This window comes from Oncorhynchus mykiss, chromosome 23 (genome assembly GCF_013265735.2).
Source record: "Oncorhynchus mykiss isolate Arlee chromosome 23, USDA_OmykA_1.1, whole genome shotgun sequence".
In the NCBI taxonomy this organism is placed as follows: domain Eukaryota; kingdom Metazoa; phylum Chordata; class Actinopteri; order Salmoniformes; family Salmonidae; genus Oncorhynchus; species Oncorhynchus mykiss.
This window is the reverse complement of record NC_048587.1, coordinates 25,572,059-25,594,511: the sequence shown is the minus strand read 5'-3', so window position 1 is coordinate 25,594,511 and position 22,453 is coordinate 25,572,059. Positions and strand designations below refer to the sequence as shown.

At 41.9% G+C, this 22,453-nt stretch overlaps 1 protein-coding gene across 2 annotated transcripts in view; it reads right to left on the bottom strand.

The window, feature by feature from the left end:
• Positions 1-22,453, bottom strand: part of adam12 (ADAM metallopeptidase domain 12) — a 146,222-nt gene that overhangs the window by 106,592 nt on the left and 17,177 nt on the right. For both annotated transcript variants that reach the window (XM_021580539.2, XM_021580540.2), the window contains exons 2-3: positions 18,913-19,034; positions 16,046-16,119 (exon numbers count right to left, since the gene is read on the bottom strand). In XM_021580539.2, coding sequence (XP_021436214.2) covers positions 16,046-16,119; positions 18,913-19,034 — 196 coding nt within the window. The remainder of the gene's footprint in view (positions 1-16,045; positions 16,120-18,912; positions 19,035-22,453) is intronic.

Genomic DNA, 22,453 nt, shown 5'->3' with positions numbered 1-22,453 from the left:
CTGTTGTTCTGGGATTGATTTGCACTTTTCGCACCAAAGTACATTCATCTCTAGGAGATAGAACGCGGTATGATGGCTGCGGTATGATGGCTGCGTGGTCCCATGGTGTTTATACTTGCGTACTATTGTTTGTACAGGTGAATGTGGTATCTTCAGGCGTTTGGAAATTGCTCCCAAGGATGACGTGTGGAGGTCTGCAATTTTTCTTCTGAGGTCTTGCCTGATTTCTTTTGATTTTCCAATGATGTCAAGCAAAGATGCACTGCGTTTGAAGGTAGGCCTTGAAATACATCCACAGGTACACCTCCAATTGACTCAAATTATGTCAATTCGCCTATCAGAAGCTTCTAAAGCCATTACATAATTTTCTGGAATTTTCCAAGCTTTTTAAAGGCAAACTCAACTTAGTGTATGTAACCTTCTGACCCACTGGAATTGTGATACAGTAAATTATTCAGTGAAATAGTCTGCCTGTAAAAATATCTGTGTCATGTACGAACAAGACAAGACATTTGTGGAGTGGTTGAAAAACACATTTTAATGACTCCAACCTAAGTGTATGTAAACTTCCGACTTCAACTGTATGTGTATGTAAACTTCCGACTTCAACTGTATGTGTATGGTGATTGTTCGGGATCATGACATTGTCAGTCCTCTGCTTTGTTTCGCATGGCTCACACTCGATCACATCTCAACTCACCTCCTTCTGCTGCCCATGACAGACGGGAGGAGGATGTTGCTATGGGAATGTTTCTGGCAGCCATAATGATGTTGTTTAACAGTGGCCTTGTGTTTGTCAAGGATCCCCTATCCCCTGCTGTAAGAAAATAATTAGAGAAAATGTCTTCATGGTGAAACATTCTGTCAACAACTATGAGCTGTCCAATGGATTCATTGTATTGGAGAAGGAGAAAAATATTTCCGGAGCTGGCACAGATAGATATATTAAAACGTTTTTCTGTTGTCTCTTTATTATTTGTATGATTACTGTAGGTGCATAATGCTGAAAGGATGTACAGTTACATTCTAAAAGCTTTGCAACACCCACAATTGCAGCATGACCTGAATCAAATGAATGTACTAGGAACATTGAAAGATGTTACAGTATTAAACAAAATTGGAAAAGTTGTGACTCTCTTTGACATGACATTCATCTTAATCCCTTCAACCCAGTCGGCAGACACACACAAGCACACATACAGTACGTGCACGGATGGACACACACAGATACACACACTCTTTCTTCCCTATACAGTCCCGTTCCATTCTTTAATCAGTGTAATGTCTCATGGGACTGTCATCAATCATTAGAGGCTGTCTAACATGCTCTAGATCACTGCTATACATTAAAGGAGCCACTCTGTCACAAAGACACATACTGTATGTGTGACCAGTCGTGTGTAGAACATGTCAAGCATTAAATATTTGATGTCATACTGTTCTTATAAAAAAACTTCACAGGCTGTTAGCAAAACATTTTCAATTCGTCAACAATATGTGTAATATTACCGTCTCTGGTCGGCTGCTGACTGACATCTGGAAAATGAAAGCTAATTTGTGAGATGAATGTGTAAGGGGAATTATAAGGCTGAGGCAGAAAGAGATTGGCTAAAATGTGTTGCATCACCTTTGACCCACAGGAGGGTGTGTAACATCCTGTGGCATATACCAGGATAGGGCCAGGAGTTTTTCTTGACCATGTGACCTGAGTGCCCAGAGTTTTTCCGGGCCCTAATAATAAACTTTGGTTTATTAAACTTTGGTAAACTTTGGTGATTTGTATAAACTGATCCATTTGGGTTTTTACACAGCTTGACGTCTCTGCATGGAAGTGTGGGCTGTTGGAGTTCTTTTCACTCTGTTTTTTACTAATCACAGGTAATTCAATAGGTTTAAAATAAGATACATTTTAGAAATAGGCAGGGTTATGGTTTATGACGTTGTGATTGTGGTAACTAGTGACGACCCAGCCATTGCATGAGCCACATCAATTAATGTTAACATCAGTTTAATAAACATTCTACATTTCCATGGTAGGGAGGAGATGTCGCATTCACAGAATTTCTAAGTTACAGGAAGATGTTAAAAATAAAATTGTAGGAAAAATGTAAAACAAATGTTTTCACATAGCATTACTGCTACAAAGCTAATGCTAGCTAGCATATTTCTTTATCGAAATAACATAGCTGGTTAACTAGCTAGCATTAAAGTTTTCTGGATAGCCTGTAACTAATGGTTGTTACGTTGTGTAAAAGAGCAATAGGTCTATGTACTTGTCATTTGGTTGAGACTAACATTAGTTTAGAAAATAATTGTTTGCTGCTTTTCCTGAAAATGTCTATCTGATAAAGCTAGCTAGTTGTTGTTGTTCTAGTGCAATGTCCATGAAATGTTACAGCCACAACATAATAATCAATTAGTCAAGCATCTGCATACCATTGAGAATGAAAGCCTGTAGAACAATAACTACTAGCTAGTTATGTCAGATGGACATTATCAGGAAATGCAGGAATCGAGCCAGCTACCAGTAGTAACACTATTATTTGAAACCACCACGTGCATATCTGTATCTGTATTATATTCCATATTGTGTTTTAATCTGTTTGTACTGTATTGCTACGGTATCTGTATTTTGTACAGATAATCAGCACGAAGAAGATTGAAATCTGTTCAATTGTCAAGAGGACTTAACTCGATTTGAAATAACATCGTGCCTCTCTTTCAGATCTGCCAAGCACACCTCTGACAGCTTCTCCCCGTGCTGACCACCGATGGAAATTACACGAGAGCTGCCCTTGATGGGTTCCTGACCTAGCACCACAGGGAGAAAGACATTCCATCACCTCTACCACCAGTATCATGACTGTGTCATTGTTATTAGCTTCTACAGTGGTTGCTCCACTAACAGTTTTGCGATTATGCTGCGTTACTTGGAGGTAATTTGGGGTTTAGTACGTTACCCTGCGTCACTACTTCATTGCTCCTCACCAGCTCAAGGGGGACTGATTATGCTTTTGGGTCCTACTATATCTCGAACTGACAATGAATGGGTGACATAAACCTAAATAGAAAGTGATAATTGTGCACGACTTCAGTATTACTTACTAAAACTGTTGTTACACTAATGTTTTTCTTATTATATATTTTGCTCTTACTGTAGTACTGTAGCCCACTCCCGACCAGTCATGTTGTACAGCGCCTGAGTAGCGCAACGGTCTAAGACACTGCATACAGTAGCAGTGCAAGCTGTGTTGCTATAGATGCTGGTTTAATACTTGTGCCGGCCTCGACTGGGAGAACCATGAGATGACTGTAGGTTTTTGGTTTCTCTCCCTCTAAAAACAGAAATAAATCATTCTAAATAACAAACTGGCTTTATTTACAAATTAGTAACAATGTCTCACCCCATGATCAAGAATGGCCTTTTCCTTGCACATTTTATGTTATTTGAAAACTAAATTTCAAATATTGTTATTTTTTTAAACAAAGTGATTATTATTATAATTAATTTAGAATTATATTAAAGCCCCTTGGATATTCTCACATATATAATATTAACCCTGTTATTAGCAGGACAATATATATTGGTCATATTGGTCCTGGCTCCCGAGTGGTGCAATGTTTTGGTTATGCTGACCTGGACACCATGTACAGTATTATAATAGCCCATTATGGGCTATCAGCAGGACAATATACATGTACCAACACCTCTCTGTATTTTGATACTTTGTGGATGGGGCCTCCCCAGTGGCGCAGCCAACGCATCGCAATGCAAAATGCATTGCTACAGATATCCATGCTGGCCGCCACCGGGAGACCCATGAGACGGCTTTTGGTTTTAATTTAGAATCCTCCAATCCTCTATATGTAATTTTTGGCTGAGAGTCACGTCATATTTTTTGATATACTGTAGGCCTACCGTAGGCGACATGAGTCTCACTAGTATTGAGTAATGTGCTGTTAAAAGTGGTGTAGGTCTTATTTATTTAAAGAGCATATTGAAGTTGGAAGCAATGGGATTTGAAGCAAAATCCTACAACAATTTCAGCACCGTTTCGCACTGCTCTGAGACAAGCATGGGGACTGGTCTTGATAAATCAATGAGAATTTTTATTTTCACTCAATCTCCGTTTGTGTATTGGTTAGACTAAAATTATAGTGTAGAAATGTTATGCTCTTATTGTAACCTTTATTTAACTAGGAAAGTCAGTTAAGAACAAATTCTTATTTACAAGGACAGCCTACTCCTTCCTCCCCTTCGGGGAATTGTATCCCCGGTTTCCCGCATGCCTGCAAATGATACAGGGATTCTTTAGCTAAATAGCCCAGTACTGTGTAGCCTTCTCCAACCGTCATGTTGTACAGCACCATATTTTCCATTCCATCCTAACGGAAACCTAGAGGGTTTTTAATTTTTCTTGGAATATAAACACAATAATATTAATCAAATTAATCCCAAACTATTACTAAAAGTGATTGGAAAGGTAGATACAAATTATTTGTGACATTGTGGTTACAATAAAGAATGTAAGCATTAAATAAGATGCTGTGTTTTTATTTACAGTAGTGATGGACAGCTGGTGGCATTTTGAAAATAGGTTTTCAAACACTTGTAGCCTGATTAGTAGGACAATAGACTATTTTTAGCCAGGCTATTGTCGGTGTGAACATCCCCCTACCTGCAATGTATTTGATGCTTGTCACGCCCTGACCTTAGAGATCCTTTTAATTCTCTATTTGGTTAGGTCAGGGTGTGACTAGGGTGGGCAATCTATGTTTACTATTTCTTTGTTGGCCTGGTATGGTTCCCAATCAGAGGCAGCTGTCTATCGATGTCTCTGATTGTGGGTCATATTTAGGCATATTTACCAACTGTTGTTTGTGGGATCTTGTTTTTGTGTAGCTGCCTGTGAGCAGCCCAGAACATAACGTTTAGTTTTCTCCTGTATTGTTTTTGGTGAGTTGCATATTTATTAAACATGTGGAACTCTAAGTACGCTGCGCCTTGGTCCATTCATTCAGACGATCGTGACAATGCTTACGTACTCTGAAGTGTTACATTTCTATTTCAAAACAGCAGTACAGTATTTCTTCATCAACATCTTTATGCTTTCGTTAATAAAATCATGAGAAAAAAGACATTCAAAATGCAGATGGTTATTTAAACTAAATGTCCCTTTTTCAGGACCGTGTCTTTCAAAGATAATTAATAAAAATCCAAATAGCTTCACAGATCTTCATTGTAAAGTGTTTAACCACTGTTTCCCATGCTTGCTCAATGAACCATAAACAATTAATGGTCATTAAGTCACTAACTGCTTACCTACGGTAGGCAATTAAGGTCCCAGTTTTAAAAACTTAGGACACTAAAGAGGCCTTTCTACTGACTCTGAAAAACACTTAAAGAAAGATTCCCAGGGTCCCTGCTCATCTGCATGAACGTGCCTTAGGCATGCTGCAAGGAGGCATGAGTACTGCAGATGTGGCCAGGGCAATAAATTGCAATGTCCGTGCTGTGAGACGCCTAAGACAGCACTACAGGGAGACAGGACGGACAGCTGATCGTCCTCGCAGTGGCAGACCACGTGTAACAACACCTGCACAGGATCGGTACATCCGAACATCACACCTGCGGGACAGGTACAGGATGGCAACAACAACAGCCAGAGTTACACCCTGAATGCACAATCCCTCCATCAGTGCTCAGACTGTCCACAATAGGCTGAGAGAGGCTGGACTGAGGGCTTGTAGGCCTGTTGTAAGGCAGGTTCTCACTAGACATCACCAGAAACAACATCGCGTATTGGCACACACCCTTCATCGCTGAACCAGACAGGACTGTCAAAAAGTGCTCTTAACTAACAGTTTTTGTCTCACCAGGGGTGATGGTCGGATTTGCGTTTATCTGTGAAGGAATGAGCGTTACACCAAGGGTTCGTCATGGTCTGGGGCGGTGTGTCACAGCATCATCGGACTGAGCTTGTCATTGCAGGCAATCTCAACGCTGTGCATTACAGGGAAGACTTCCTCCTCCCTCATGTGATACCCTTCCTGCAGGTTCATCCCCCCCTCCAACATGACAATGCCACCAGCCATACTGCTCGTTCTGTGCGTGATTTCCTGCAAGACAGGAATGTCAGTGTTCTGCCATCGCCAGTGAAGAGCCCGGATCTCAATCCCATTGAGCATGTCTAGGACTTGTTGGATCGGAGGGTGAGGGCTAGGGCCATTCCCCTCAGAAATGTCCGGGAACTTGCAGGTGCCTTGGTGGAAGAGTGGGGTAACATCTTACAGCAAGAACTGGCAAATCTGGTGCAATCCATGAGGAGGAGATGCACAGCAGTACTTAATGCAGATCGTGGCCACACCAGATACTGACTGTTACTTTTGATTTGGACTCCTCCCCCTTTGACCCAGAGGGTTTTTCGCTCCCATTAATCCCCCCACCCCACCCTCTCTCTCTCTCTCTCTCTTTCTGTGTCTCCCGTCCCAGTTGACCTGAGCCTCTGGTCATGTAGTAGATCCCGTGCTGCTGGTCCAACTGCAGCTGTGGACCCCTTGTATGGTTTCCCCTGGGCGTGCTAACTTGTCCCAGACCCCTGCTGATCGAGCTCAGCCAGGTAGTCACTGTGCTTCTGCCTCTGCATTGCTTGCTCTTTGGGGTTTTAGGCTGGGTATGTAACGCACTTTGTGATGTAAAAAAATGGGTTTATAAAACTTTTTTTTGATTGAATATAACTAGTTCACAAAACATGCACACGTTGTTTGTAGGTCTATGTACCACTTGTACCTTTCCTAATTAATGTGAGTTCCAGTTCTCTGTTGTTGCAGCTTGGTAGGGGCCCCAGAAGCTTTTTTTCTGTGCACAATGGACCTGTATCAGTTGCCCACATCTTGCCAGCCTCTCATGAGTGTAATTACCCACCACCATGTGTTTATTCAAGTGTCATCATGAAACCATAACAATAGTCATGCATTTGTAACAAGAACAGTGATTTCCAAATGTGAATGTTTAGCTGATCTGGACTACATTTGAATTTGAATGATTTGATGACTAACATCCATCATTATCCATGACTACCATCCACATGCAATCCACCACCACCTTTCTAATGAACACTCCTCCTCAATCAGCATCTTGTACATCAACAAAGTTTTTTATGTATTTATGATTCATATTTACTTTAGTCAATAACAGCTTCTACACATCATGGCAACATGCTTGACTGAAAACCTTTAAGCATGTCTATAGACTTTATGGAGGTTATGGGGCTATGCTGGTACCCATTATATTTCGTATATCATGCCAATATGTGAAAGTTATCAAATAGGATTATTGTGCTGTTCAGAATTACATGTTCATTATGTTGATGTTCTCCAGTAAAATAAAGATAAAATAAAATAAAACAGGACTCTCCAAATGAGCACCATGTATGAAGGAGGTGAAGGAAAAAAGACAGCTTCTCTGTCATGTCCTGACCATAGAAAACCTGCATTTTCTATGGTAGTGTAGGTCAGGGCGTGACTGGGGATTTTTGTTCTAGTTTATATTTTCTATGTGGGGTTCTAGGTTTGATTTTCTATGTTGGTGATTTGTATGATTCCCAATTAGAGGCAGCTGGTTATCGCTGTCTCTAATTGGGGATCATACTTAGGTAGCATTATTTTCTGCTTGTGGGTTATGGGATATTGTTTGTTTAGTTGCCTGTTAGTACAGCATTTGTCATCACAGTTCGTTTGTTCTTTATTGTTTTGTATTCTGCTTAAGTTTCACTTTATTCATTAAAAGTATGTGGAATTCTACGTACGCTGGGCCTTGGTCTGACCATCATTATTACAAAAAACGTGACATTCTCTCTACCACACCTTCACCAAGTCATCCAATGTATGTTTCATTAACAATTGTTGCATCTTCTAAAATAAATGCAGATTTTGAAAAATGTATTTTTCTGCTTGATGTGAGTAATTTAGCTGGTCTATTTAAAAAAAATTAAATATACAGAACCAGTCAAATGTTTGGACACCTACTCATTCAAGGGTTTTTCTTTATTTTTTAAAAACTTTTTTCTACATTGTAGAATAATAGCGAAGACATCAAAACTATGAAAAACACACTTGGAATCATGGGGTAACCAAACAAGTTTTAAACAAATCAAAATATATTTAATATTTTAGATTCTTCAAAGTAGCCACCCTTTGCCTTGGCATTCTCTCAACTAGCTTCACCTGGAATGCTTTTCCAACGGTCTTGAATGAGTTCCCACATATGGTGAGCACTTGTTGGCTGCTTTTCCTTCATTCTGCAGTCCCAAACCATCTCAATTGGGTTGAGGTCGGGTGATTGTGGAGGCCACATCATCTGATGCTGCACTCCATCACTCTCCTTCTTGGTCAAATAGCACTCACACAGCCTTGAGGTGTGTTTTGGGTCATTGTCCTGTATAAAAAACAATTATAGTCCCACTAAGCGCAAATAAGTTGGGATGGCTATCGTTGCAGAATGTTGTGGTAGCCATGCTTGGTTTATTTTCTGTTGCCTTTTTAAATGTTTGCTAAAATTATGTATTTTTTGTATTGCTGTTTTATACTGACACAGTCTTTAGTTTTGATCTACACTATTATCTCTAAATGAGTAATCAGTCCATGGATGTATAAACGGAAGGCATCCGTCAAATAATATGGAGAACGACAGGGAATAAGCAGGTACATGTAGAGCATATCAATGACAAAAGAAATGGTACAGAGACGTAACATTAGCAAGGATAACATTAGATATTTGCATGTTATGTACTGGACAGGGGGCTAGAGCAAATATACACCTTAGTGAACATTTATTTTGTAAACTAATGTTAACTTCAACAAACATGACAAGTAAATAGACCTATTTCTCTGTAAAACAAAGTTAAATACTAAAACAATGTTAGACACAGTCTATGATATTAGCCAGAAAGCTCTGATGCTAGCTAGCTAACCAGTCAAGTCTATGAAAGAGGCTAGCTAGCTAGCTAGCATCAGCTTGTTAGTGGTTATACTGTTTTCAAAATGTTCACACAAGCACATTGTTGTAGCTTTTAAATTCTGTAAATGTAATTTAGTCATTTTAACTAATTTGATACATAATTAACGAGATATCCTTCCTATTGGCAATGCCTGACAATGCACCGGAAAAGTCTCCCCCGATAATAAGGGGGCTTGGAACACACATTGAAGCTATTGCCAGGGTTAGAGGTTCCAAGACTATTCTATTAGTTATATTTCTATGTGTGCTGCTTTGTGGTCACTCAGTCAGCTGTTCTTCAATAAAAGAAACACATTTAAACGGTTTTGACGGATATGTTATAGTCATGACGGTCTTCATTCATAATCGTCGGTTACAAGGTTATACAGTAAGTGTGCCAGCCCTAACTCCACTAAGACTGAATAAATAAAAACAGCTCCACTGGCAGGCACACACACGCACACACACACAGAAACACAGACAGAGACAGACACACACACGCACACACCAAAAAGCTAAGTAGAGAAATGGGAATAAATGAGAGCCAGGATCCAAGAAGGAGGCCAGATGCGTCAGCCTCATTTCTCAGTCTGCTGCTCAGGTACAGAGCTGACAGAGAGCCAACATGAATGTCAGACAGGACATGCAGGTCCAGCTACAAATGGATCCCTTTTTTGGGTCAAATATTTCCAAGAAGAAACAAAGGAAAAAGTTGAAGTGGGTCTGGGCTGTTACTTTAGAGCAGGGGTCTCCAACCTTTCTTGATAACTCTCTTATCATCAGGTGAATGATAACATTAGAAAGAAGATAATCTCCTATTTTCTACTGTAGGTATGTAATTCAACATTTGTGTATTCTTTTGTTTCTATTATTTGTTTATTTCATTTGTAGAAATATTTTTGCGGACCCCCTGCAGAACTTTCAGTTGAATACCCCTGCTTTAAAGAGACTCAATAACTGTAAGTACAAAGTAAGTAGCCTTGCATGAGCCTTGGCTTGTGCGAGCCAGAACATCTCATAGGAGTAGGAGCCTATCCCGTTTCTGTAGCGTGAGGCAGCTTGACGTTCAAGTACACCCTGGACAGGACGCTAGTCGATCCCGGGCCTTGCCCCCAGTCTATCTCCTTAATGCTAGTGCCAAGCAGAGATGCATCGGGTCCGATTTTTACAATCTTTGGTATGACTCGGCCAGGGATCAAACTCCTTCCAAGCACAGGGCAGAAACTAACCACAAGGCCACTGATTTTGTCTTACAATACGGTTAATGCTAAGCAGGTTGTTAGTGCTTGTAGCTGAGAGGATATAGGAATCAATCTATTTATGATTAGCAATACACAGACGTCTGCATGCGCAAATACAAACACACCCTGAAAAGCTCTATACTTGCTCTAGGCCAGACTGTTGAGCCAGGGCCAGAGGGCTGCTAGCTAACATATGTGACTCGTTAGGCGTATGTTGCATGTCACTACTTCAGAGGAGAGCCATTTGAACGTACAATTTTTGGGGCAGAAATGCCTTCTGGAACATGTGAACTTTCATGTGGCTTAATAACAAACTTGTATGCCATCTGTAAATACGAATAAAATGGTTAAATATGAGCCTAGTTGGTTTAGCCAGATAAAAAGTCAAGAGCCTTCCCGCTAGCCATGATGGGCTGAGATAATGGGTGGGCTGGACATGCCGAGAGATAACTTTGGATTGGTCTGCCATGTAGCACGCGTTTGTCTATTACATGAGCTGGTCAGTATGTGTAGGTAATCCTTTCTAACACATTTTTTAAAAGATATTACTTAGTAGAACTACGAAGTTGTTGCTCTCCACTTTCTGGAGGACCGAGTTTTGAAATCAGTGAAAGACCCGGTGGAATTAGAGTATGATAGCTAAGGAGATGGAGAAAATTCTGCCGTTTGATTGCAAATATGCAAATGAGTCGAAAAGAGAACACACAGAAGGCTGTTGTATAAAACACTTGTCTCCGGATCTTCAAACTAAGGCAACCGTGGCATCCGTGACAGAGAGGGGGAAGAGTTCATCCATGATAGTCTAGCTAGCTACATTTTCATTTATTACACATTTCTAATTGTGTCAGAAAGTCATTTTCATTTCAAGTTAAAGCGTATTGGTAGCTAACTAGCTAATGTTAGCTGGCTGACTCACTAGCTAACGTTAATTATGTGATCTGTGTAGTAATATTATTCGTATCTCAGAACCATTTGCATTGCTAGTTATAGCCATTTGCATTGCTAGTTGAACCTGGTTGGTTAGCTACCTTAGGGGCTCCCGAGTGGTGCAGTGGTCTATGGCACTGCATCTCAGTGCTAGAGGTGTCACTAAAGACCCTGGTTTGATTCCAGGCTGTATCACAACCAGTCGTGATTGGGAGTCCCATATGGCGGAGCACAATTGGCCAAGCATCGTCTGGATTTGGCCGGGGTAGACCATCATTGGAAATAATAATTTGTTCTTAAATGACTTAATGTAATGTTATGAGTTGTGATTAAGGTTTCATTGTTTAGCTAGCTAGCTACATTTCCAAACAAAAGACTTCACGATGCAAGTAACAATTTCAATAGAATGTTCATCATGTCACTGCGACAACTGGCGATAGACATAGCTGGTAAATGTGAATAATAAATTACAAATTTACGAAAGCTCAACACACGTTGAATATGCCCGGTGTCAGCAAACGTTGGCAAAAAAAGCATAATTAAATTGTTGCCAGCAGAACAGTTGCAGTCACCAATACTCCGGATAACACAAAAACAGCCTAACCAGCTCTGCTAGGGAGAGGAAAATGGTCAGAGTGAGCTGTTCCTTCATTTGTGTCTGGAAGTAGCTAGCAAGCTAGCCAATGTTAGCCAGTTAGCTTGGGTGCTTGATTGCTGTTGTTAGGGCAGAACGGTCGGGTCAACCCTACTCCTCGGCCAGAGCCAGTGTGCATTCTGAATGCTCCGAGTTTATGAACGGAAAATATGACAATGCCCGGAGCGCACTCTGAGCACACTCTGGCACTCCAGATTGAATTTATGAACACAACAGTAGTATAAACCAGCCTTTAGTCTTGACATCTTTGGTTGTTTAGTACATGGCCTCACATGTGAATCCTTAAAGAGCTAGGTGAGGCTAAAGCTTAAGAGCGTGAGAATGATGCTGAATGGGTGTCGACAAAGCAGAGCTCTCCGGTAAGTGTACCAAAACATTAATGGGCCATTTTTCAAAAATGAGGTTACAAGTTTATTGCTTTCCCATTGTTCCTCAACTGTAGTGTTTGATATACAATTTTCTAGCTCTGTGTCTCTACACAATTTCAAATTTTATATTTTAATAAAAACATCATACATTTTAAATCAAGGCAGGAAAAAGCAATAGTAGGCTAGGTTCGAAAATAACTTTCCAGATTAGGACTATAAGAAAGATCATCTGTAGAAATGTGTTTTAAAGTCCCAGTTGATGGAGCGGCTTCAGATGGTCAGTGAGACCATTCCACAGGCAGCAGAAGGCTCGATCCCCCATAGTACGGTATACATGTCTTGGGGACTTGAAGCAGTAGTGAGTTGCTGGAGGTGGCTCATTGATAAAAATGAGGTCGCTGATGTAGGTGGGACTCAATCCATGTAAAGCTTTAAACACTAGAAGGAGGATTTTAAAGTCAATCCTATAGTTGACCTGTAGCCAATGGAGTTCAGCAAGGATGGGTGTGATGTGGGCAGACTTCTTGGTCCTGGTCAGGACTCTGGCAGAACTATTCTGGAGAAGTTGTAGCCTCTGATGTTATTTGGCTGGAAGGCCCCCGAACAGAGCGTTGTCGTAGTTGATCCAAGGAAAGATGAACGCGTGGACAAGTTTCTTTGCATCTGTCTGGCAGAGAGATGGTTTGAGCCTTAAGTTTTGCAGATATGTTTTATATGGGCATCAAAGGACAGAGAAGGATCAAACTTGACTCCCAGGTTGGAGATGACAGAACAGATGGATGACTTGACTGTCAATTGTAGGGCAGATTTACAGCACTGGTGACCTGCTTGAGTGTCCCAATAAGCATAGCCTCAGTCTTGCTGCTGTTCAGCTGGAATAAGTTATCTTTCATCCATGCCCTGATGTCATCTAGGCAGCTGCCAGATTTTGCTAGGGCTGAGATGGTGTCCGGTTTGGTGTTAATATATACAGTACCTGTGGGACACCACATGTGACTGTAGACTCTTACGATCTGGACTGTCCAATAGTGATGTAGTGATGCATTGCTTCCTATTGGAAAGGTAGGAGGAGAACCAGTTCAGAGCAGTTTCAGTGACTGCAGTGTGCTCTCTGAGATGCCGCTGGAGGATGTTGTGGTCAACGGTATCAAAACCAGCAATAAGATTGAAGAGGAGAAGGAGGAGGCTAGGTGATCTAGAATCTGCAGCCATTAGTAAATTGTTCGTAACTTTCACCAGAGCTGTTTCAGTGTTGTGCATGGGCCGGAAGCCAGACTGGAAAACTGCATACAGCTGATTGGAAGACACAAGGGATTGAAGCTGATTTGCAACCACTTTCACCAGTACTTTTGATAGAAAGGGGAGGTTGTAGATGGGCCTGTCCCCATAGGAGAATCCTCTTAAGTTCCAAGTAGAACCCTCTGTGGAAAGGGTCCAAAAGGTTTCTACCTGGAACAAAAGGGTTCTTCAAAGGGTTCTCCTATGGGGACAACCAAAATCCCCTTTTAGGTTCTGTATAGCAGTGTAGTTGGATAGAATGTCCTGCACAAGGTTGGGTTTCTTCAGTAAGGGGGTGACTGCAATTGTTTTGAAGAGTGATGATACCTCCCCGGTCAGCAGGGACTTGTTGATGAGGGTGGTGACAAACTGAAGCAGGCTATATGAGCAGGTTTTGAGTAGGGATAGGTACAAGGGAGCAAATGGTGCCCTTCATTTTAAAGATGATTGACTGCACAACAGTGGATGTGACCTCTGTGAAGTTGCTGAGGGGAGGGGGAGTCTGAGTTGGGGGCTCAGGAGGTAGGGTGCAGGTAATCTTAGAGGCCATGATGTTTGTGCTGTTAGGTCATTTACTTAAATTTACAAACGCACTCTTACTGAAAGCCAATAAAACCTACAAACATATTATATAGAATGCATACAGAATTTCTATAAACATCAGAGTACTTACTGCTTAGATCTCTGTCTACAGCGCCATTCATTTTTGGGTGAAAATAATTTCTTAGAATAACAGAACCTCCATACTGATCACTGAATGCTATTTAGTGCCTCTTAAATTCAATCTAATAAAACCATACAGACAGAAAATATTATGCTATTACACAACAAACTAAGAGAGCAAATTCTATTACTCTGTGTTGTCTCTAACTCTACCATCTGATCCCACAGAGAAGGCACGAGCCTACACAGTACGACCCTGCACAGTGCACACAGTGCACACACATAGGTCACACCCCACCTGTGTCTGGGCACAGATATGGAACAGATATCAGTGGATACATCTGAAGGAATGCAGGGAGGGGGACAGGCGGAACATACGGAAGGGAATGGAAGCTACCAGCCGTATTATCTCTCAAAGCTGATGCACGGGTCATTGGGGTTAGTGGTGTGGGTGGGTTAGCAGGGTGGGATTTTTTTATTATTAGGAATAGGGTGTTGGAAATTTTGTCAGGGGCATAGGCGAATTTGGGCAGTAGAAGTGAGAGGAAAACCAGATCATTGATGTTTGTTGTGGGGGGTGCAGTAAAAAACATGATTTCCTGTGTTTTATATATATATACACGTGTATATACTGAATAAAAATATAAAGGCATGCTGACAGGAATGCCCAACAGAGCTGTTGCCAGATAATTGAATGCTAATTTCTCTACCAACGTCATTTTAGGGAATTTGGCCGTATGTCCAACCGGCTTCACAATCGCAGACCACGTGTAACCACGCCAATCCAGGACCTCCACATCCCGCTTCTTCATCTGCGGGATTGTGAGGAAAACTCTTTCTGATTGGCTGGGCCTATGCCTTCCCAGGCCCACCCATGGCTGTGCCACTATCCACTCATGTGAAATCCATAGATTAGGGTTTATTGGATTTATTTCAATGGACTGATTTCCATTTATGAACTGAATCTTTGAAATTGTTGCATGTTGCATTTATATTTTTTGTTCAGTATATTTCCAGACGATGAGGTTGGAATAATGACAATTATGATAATGCCCTTTTAGTGTAAGAGCTGTTTGAAAAGACCGCCTGAAATCTCAGCCTGTTTTGGTGGGATGGAGTTTTGGCCTGCATGATGACATCACCAGGTGGTAAATCAGTTAATAGAGGAATAAAAAAGAGTTTGAAAACTCTCTGCCAATAACAGCGATTTTCCATTTTCCCCTCCCCAGTCATTTCACACCCAGAAATTCCTAGCAAAAATCTTGCTTGAGAAATTGTTCCTAGCTGAGAAACATTTTAATTGAAGACAATTACCCAGAAATGACTTGATATTGAGATAAAAACGATACCTGGCCCAAGTGCTTGGAAGTGCTTAGCTTGTACTGTATATGTAAACTGTGTATACTGTATATTCAGTACATCTCACACATACACACAACTCCACATGATTCCCAGTTCTCATGCCTGGTATATTCCACAACCTGGAAGAAAAGAAGGTGATGAGAGAAAGGGAAAAGGGAGATATAAAAAATCCCTTCGAGTCGTTCTTTATCAGCTATCCTCTTTCAACTCTTCAGAGACACTAAACCATAAAAGAGCCGAGACATTTGTTCTGTGAAATCTTTTTTTCCCCTTCATGAAACTGTATCAGCCCTCATACTGTAGAAGCTTTAGTCATCGCTCGTACTACAGCCATGGGCACAGCATATGCTAGCTGAAGTGCAACACATCTGATCATTGTTTACTCCATATGTAAATGTGCTTGAATCTTTCCAAATTCAAACAACCTTTCATGGTATAAACCAACATCCACTGGTCATCTTGCCAAATCGTTCATATCCCTTTAAAGGACTAGATGCCTGTAATGATGTAGGTCGGATGTGGATGTGCAGCCGAAGATAGGATGATGACTTACTTGTTTTTTTGAAGTGCCAGGACCAGTTTTTCACCTTCCGCCTCCACCACCAGCCTCAGTGAGGCAGGATAACTCTAGAACACAAACACAGGACGGGAAAGGTGAGGGGACGGGACACCCAGCAGGGCTTACATACTGGACAGGAAGTAGGAGGGCATGCTGGTAATGGGCTAGGAAGAGTGATTCCAGTTCCCAGATCCCTGGCATTGATGGTTGTCATGTTCTGCTGACTACGTGACCTGACCAGGAATTTTTTTTTTTTGATGAGCACATATCAACGCCTCCCTATTACTAATGGTCCATCCCAGGATGACCCGGTCATAGACTCTTCTGTTAGTACCGTTCATCATTTCCCTTAGGTAAAAAACTTGGCCTCAAATTTTTAAGAGATCAACAGTAATGAAAAAAAAAATGATCTAATGTTGAACAGTAAATAAAACATTACCCCTTAGGTCTATAGCAATAATCCATGTCAGGTTTATGTTAGTCAGAAATCAACAGCAAAAGCAAAAATCTGTTTTTGCAGAGCAAGCAGTGTTTTTCCTTGAGTGCAAGAACAACATTTTTGAGGATTGTCTGCATATTTCAGTGCTGACTGACACTAATTTCCCCAGAACTCCCGCCTTTTCAGCACTCATGATTTATGACCAAACTGGCCCATGGGAAAAGGCTGGGGATCTCAAGTCTGTTGCACAGTTTATGAGAGGCTACCAGATACGGTGTAACACACACGCACACACATTATTATTATTATTATTTTATTTTATTTCAACTTTATTTAACTGTAGGGATGGAAAACCTCCTGCTACGAAAAATCTGTATGGATTTATGTCCATGCTTCAAGTTGTCATTATAACTATTTTACTACACATGTAGAAGCAGGTACACAGGCAAGCAGGTAGGCATTTTGAGTGCATCTTGACTTAGTCGGTGGAAACACTGTCTTAAACCCCCCGGATTTCACAGAGATAGACACAGATATGCAGGGACCATGGAGACAGGCAGAGATAAAGATAGACAGACAGAGACAGAGTGAACATTTGTCCCAGTCAGATGATACTAAGACAGATGAGACTTGGCTCAGGCCTGCTGGGCTCTGTTCAGGTTAGGGCTGTTTCTCTGCCAGAAACCCAGTGGTTTTGACAGTAGGTCCATGGTGGGTCCATTTGTGGTCATCACCCCACTGTCCTGACTCAGGATGACTGTGATATTGGCTTGCTACTTCTAGTGGCACCGAAAACAGCTCAATAAAAATAACAGGTGAGGGGAAAATGAGTTGGGTATCATCTCTGATAAAATAATAATAAAACTGAGGAATATGTTGGAATGGTCAACATGGCTATAACAGCTGGCTCTCGAACAATACAAATGGACATTGTTGTCAAACTCAATTGATTATGTAGTGTCATGACATTGGAATATCTCTCTAAAAAAATCAAATGAACTTTCACCTAAATTCTGTCCTAACTAAATAACTAGAATCTCTTCCTTGTTCCAGACAAAGCTATAACACATTCTGATGCATTACTTTGTCAGCACTCATGACTCCTTCTCATTTCAGAGATGCTGTTGTTTTACTAATACCCTCCCCATGTCATCTAAGTAAAGCTCAAGCTCAGCATTGAGGAAGTTGAGAGAGTGTGGAGTTGAAAGACTAACATAGTATTTCCTCCAGCTAGGAAAAACCTATCCACTCAGGTATAATCTGAGATATAACTCTTGGAAAGAAATGGCTGTTTTAAATATTCTGGGAGTACTCCTCAACAAATTCAACAAGTTAAGAACAAAATCTTATTTACAATGACGACCTAGGAACAGTGGGTTAATGGCCTTGTTCAGTGGCAGAACAACAGATTTTGACCTTGCCAGCTCGGGGATTCGATCCAACATTTCGGTTACTGGCCCAACACTCTAACCACTAGGCTACCTGACGCTCCATGCCTGAAATCCATTCAATTTCAGGCATGGGGCGGCAGGTAGCCTAGTGGTTAGAGTGTTGGGCCAGTAACCAAAACGTTGGTGGCTCGAATCCCCGAGCTGGCAAGGTCAAAATCTGTTGTTCTGCCCCTGAACAAGGCAGTTAACCCACTGTTCCTAGGTCGTCATTGTAAATAAGATTTTGTTCTTAACTGACTTGCCTAGTTAAATAAAGGTAAAAAAATATATATAGAAAAAATGACACATGGTTCATAGAAAGAACCTCTATTATGTCTTATAAATCCTTGCTGTGCTTACAGTTCTGGTATGTCAAGGATGACAAGTGTTAGGGTGCATTTGCTAGCCATCCACAACTAAGCTCATCGGTCCAATACATTTTAGCACAATGGTTAGACGGTTTCAAATCCGGTTGCTACCTGACTTTGTTACAACACCAGACAGTCTAGTTTTCTCCTATCCCCCAAACCATTTCAAAATGTTGCTTTCGTGGACTGCTTATTTGTAGAGTATAGGAAGCTGGCAAGTCGGGGGAATAATTTCATAGTGTGTGGAGCCTCCGGGTTTAGCTCATACGAAACAAACAACAGAGAGGCCATTTAACACCGTGGGGAGTGAGCTTTCAGTAACAACCACAAAGGGGAATCAGCTGAGGATAAACAGAGATGGGGATTTATTATGGGCTCATGACTGGAACAACAGAAGAGACCAGAGGCAGTCCGGCAGGCAGGCTGACATCTATGGTTGGCTGAGTTATGAGCAGCGTATTAACATTAATCTGTCGTTCTGCCCCTGAACAAGGCAGTTAACCCACTGTTCCTAGCCCGCCATTGAAAATAAGAATATCTTCTTAACTGACTTGCCTAATTAAATAAAAATTAAATTAAAAAAAATAACCAGGGCCGCTAAAAGGCCGCTTTATGAATATTTACCCTGGACGTGAGCTGGCTGAGTGGTTTGCGCTCCGGCCCTTCCAGCAGGAAAGGTACCGTGGTGTTATAGCGTTGGGGCTCAGGGACGGCACTGTGCAGCACACTCTGGTTCAAGCTGTTGCCTGTTAAAAGACCAATAGCAGTGATTAGTGATATAATCAATGGAAGTTATTTGAACTGAGTGGGTATGAGTAGTGGGATACTGATGTCCATTTGGTCTCTGTTAAGTAGACACTTGACCTGAGGTGACCTGACTGAGAGAATGTATATTAATGTATAATGAGAATTACATAACCCCTTACTTCACTGGTCGTGGCGGCAGTCAACCATGAGATTATGGAGAATGACATAACATTGTTATCAGACATTAAATGTTAAACAGTCTTTTGAACATGTGATTGTTTCATGATTTAGCTTCAGGCCACCTCAAGTAAAATGTGTTAACATGACCTTGAATTCATTAAACACTAAATGTCACATTTACGTAAAGGTTGTAAGTCACTTGAGTGAACCAAACTGATCTACAGCGGTTAAAAAAACAAACATTCACATTAGATATAACACTATTACATGCATCATTTTTAAAAAACACTGCAACGTCTGCTTCCAACTCACACCCTCAAACACATAGATCACCTGAAAGCAGCTCACTTTCCAGCCCACTTTCTAGCTCACGCTCTCAAACACCGAGATCCCCTGAACGCAGCTCACTCTCCAGATCCCAATCACATGAATTCTAATCACCTGTTCACACACCTGTATGTCATTATCACACACTATTTAGTTCAGTTCTTTACACCCTATCACTGTGAGGTATTGTTTGTTTTGTGGCAATTCTTTCGGAGCTGTGTTTTTCCTGCGATTTACTCCTCAAGTTTATGATAGTATTTACCTGCCTCACTAACGATGCCTTTGCCTGCCTGTACCTTAGCCTCGGATTTCCTGTTATCTACCTATTGCCTGATCTTCTGGACTATGTTACTAGCCTTTTCCCTGCGTGTACTGTTGCCATTTTTAACCCCCTGTGTATGACCTTCTGTCTGTCCCTGGACTCAGCTACCTACCTCCTCCTGTGGTCCTTCACAAGAAACACCTGCTGCGTCCTCTGCTTAAAACCAGCTCTCTGTCTCCCCTCGTGTTCATTACAGAATACCTCACCAAACAAAAAACGACAGATGGATTCAGCGGAGCTGCAGCTACGTCTGGCCCAAAAGGAGTAACGAATCATTGAACTCCGCGACCTCCTTCGCCAGTCCATTCCTGCTTCACCAATATCAGGTACCACTGCCTCCTCTTGTACACCTCCCCCATATCCATGCCTAATAAATGCAACGGCTCCCCAGGAAAATGTCAAGGATTTCTCATGCAGTGTAACATATACATTGACCATCACCCCGCTGACTTCACCTCTGACAAAGACAGGATGGTCATCTCCCTACTCACAGGCAAAGCTATGGATTGGATCACAGCTCTGTGGGTGTCACGCCCTGATCTGTTTCACCTGTTCCTGTGATTGTCTCCACCCCCTCCAGGTGTTGCTTATTTTCCCCAGTGTATTTATCCCTGTGTTTCCGGTCTTTCTGCACCAGTTCGTCTTGTATGTTTAGTCAAGTCAACCATTGAGTTTCTCCCATCCTCCTCTTTCTAGTCCTCCCTGTTTTGACCCTTGCCTGTTTCTGGACTCTGTATCCACATGCCTTGACCACGAGCCTGTCTGCCACTCTGTACCTCCTGGACTCTGATCTGGTTTTGACCTTTTTGCCTGTCCATGACCATTCTTAAGTATACCCCTTTGGATTATTAAACATTGTAAGACTCCAACCATCTGCCTCCTGTGTCTGCATCTGGGTCTCGCCTTGTGCCTTGATAGTACGAACTGGCCATGACAGACCCAGCAGACTTGGACCAGCTCCAGCACGCTGTCTACTTGCAAGGAGCCACCATTAGGAGACATGGGGAGTTGGTACAGGGCCTTTAGGAAGGGCTCAGGTTCTTGACGGAACGCCACAACCATGGTTTAAAGGCATATTATGGAGCAAATCAGGGAGTTAGCTCAGAGCCTACCTGCCTCCTCTGAAAAACTCCAATCACCCAGTAATTTCCCCCCCATCTATGGTGAGTTTGTACAGCCTATCCCGGCTCCCCAAGAACCCGCTTACCACCTCCGGCACGATATTCGGGGAATCCTGGTACCTGCCGGGGTTTTCTGACTCAGTGCTCGCTTATTTTTGTTTCCTTCAGACAGATCGACGATAGAGTATATTATTCACTAATGTCGGGAAGGGCACTCTCCTGGGCTAAGGCAGTTAGGGAGCTATAATCTGCCATTTGTGGTCATCTGGAGGAATTCATGGCATAAGTGAGAAAGGTATTTGAGTTTCTGGGAGAAAGGCGGACAGCAAACTGCTTGACTTACGTCAAAACTTCTGTAGTGTGGCAGACTACGCGATTGATTTTTGCACGTTGGCCACCGAGAGTGCCTGGAATCCGGAGTCTCTTTTCAATACTTTTTTTGCACGGATTATCTGAGGAGGTAAAGGACGAGCTAGCTGCTCGGGAATTTACGATGGATCTCGACTCCCTTATCACCCTTACCATTAAAATTAATGGATGCCTAAGGGTACGCAAGAGTGAGAGGAGGTCTGGTCTCGGGCACACTCGTGCACCCACTATGTGCGCTATGCGCACCCGCTATGGCGCGTTCACCTCCAAGGGAATCCGGAAGGAAGCTCTTCCGAGAGGATTTGAAGCCACCCGAGCCCTCTCAGAAATCTACGACGGTTGAGTTGGACACTCCTGAGCCTATGCAGTTGGGAAGAGCTAGGTTATCAGTTGGGGAACACTCACGAAGGATGAATAATAACTGTTGTCTATACTGTGCAGGGGCAGGACATTTTATAGCTAAAGTTGAAGTCGGAAGTTAACATACACTTAGGTTGGAGTCATTAAAACTTGTTTTTCAACCACTCCACACATTTCTTGTTAACAAACTATAGTTTTGGCAAGTCGGTTAGGACATCTACTTTGTGCATGACACAAGTCATTTTTCCAACAATTGTTTACAGACAGATTATTTCACTTATAATTCACTGGATCACAATTCCAGTGGCCAGAAGTTTACATACACTAAGTTCACTGAGCCTTTAAACAGCTTGGAAAATTCCAGAAAATGATGTCATGGCTTTAGATAGGCTAATTGACATAATTTGAGTCAATTGGAGGTGTACCTGTGGATGTATTTCAAGGCCTACCTTCAAACTCAGTGCCTCTTTGCTTGACATCATGGGGAAATCAAAAGAAATCAGGCAAGACCTCAGAAAAAAAATGTAGACCTCCACAAGTCTGGTTCATCCTTGGGAGCAATTTCCAAACAGCTGAAGGTACAACGTTGATCTGTACAAACAATACCACGCAAGTATAAACACCATGGGATCAACCAGCCGTCATACCGCTCAGAAAGGAGACGTGTTCTGTCTCCTAGAGATGAACATACTTTGGTGCGAAAAGTGCAAATCAATCCCAGAACAACAGCAAATGATCC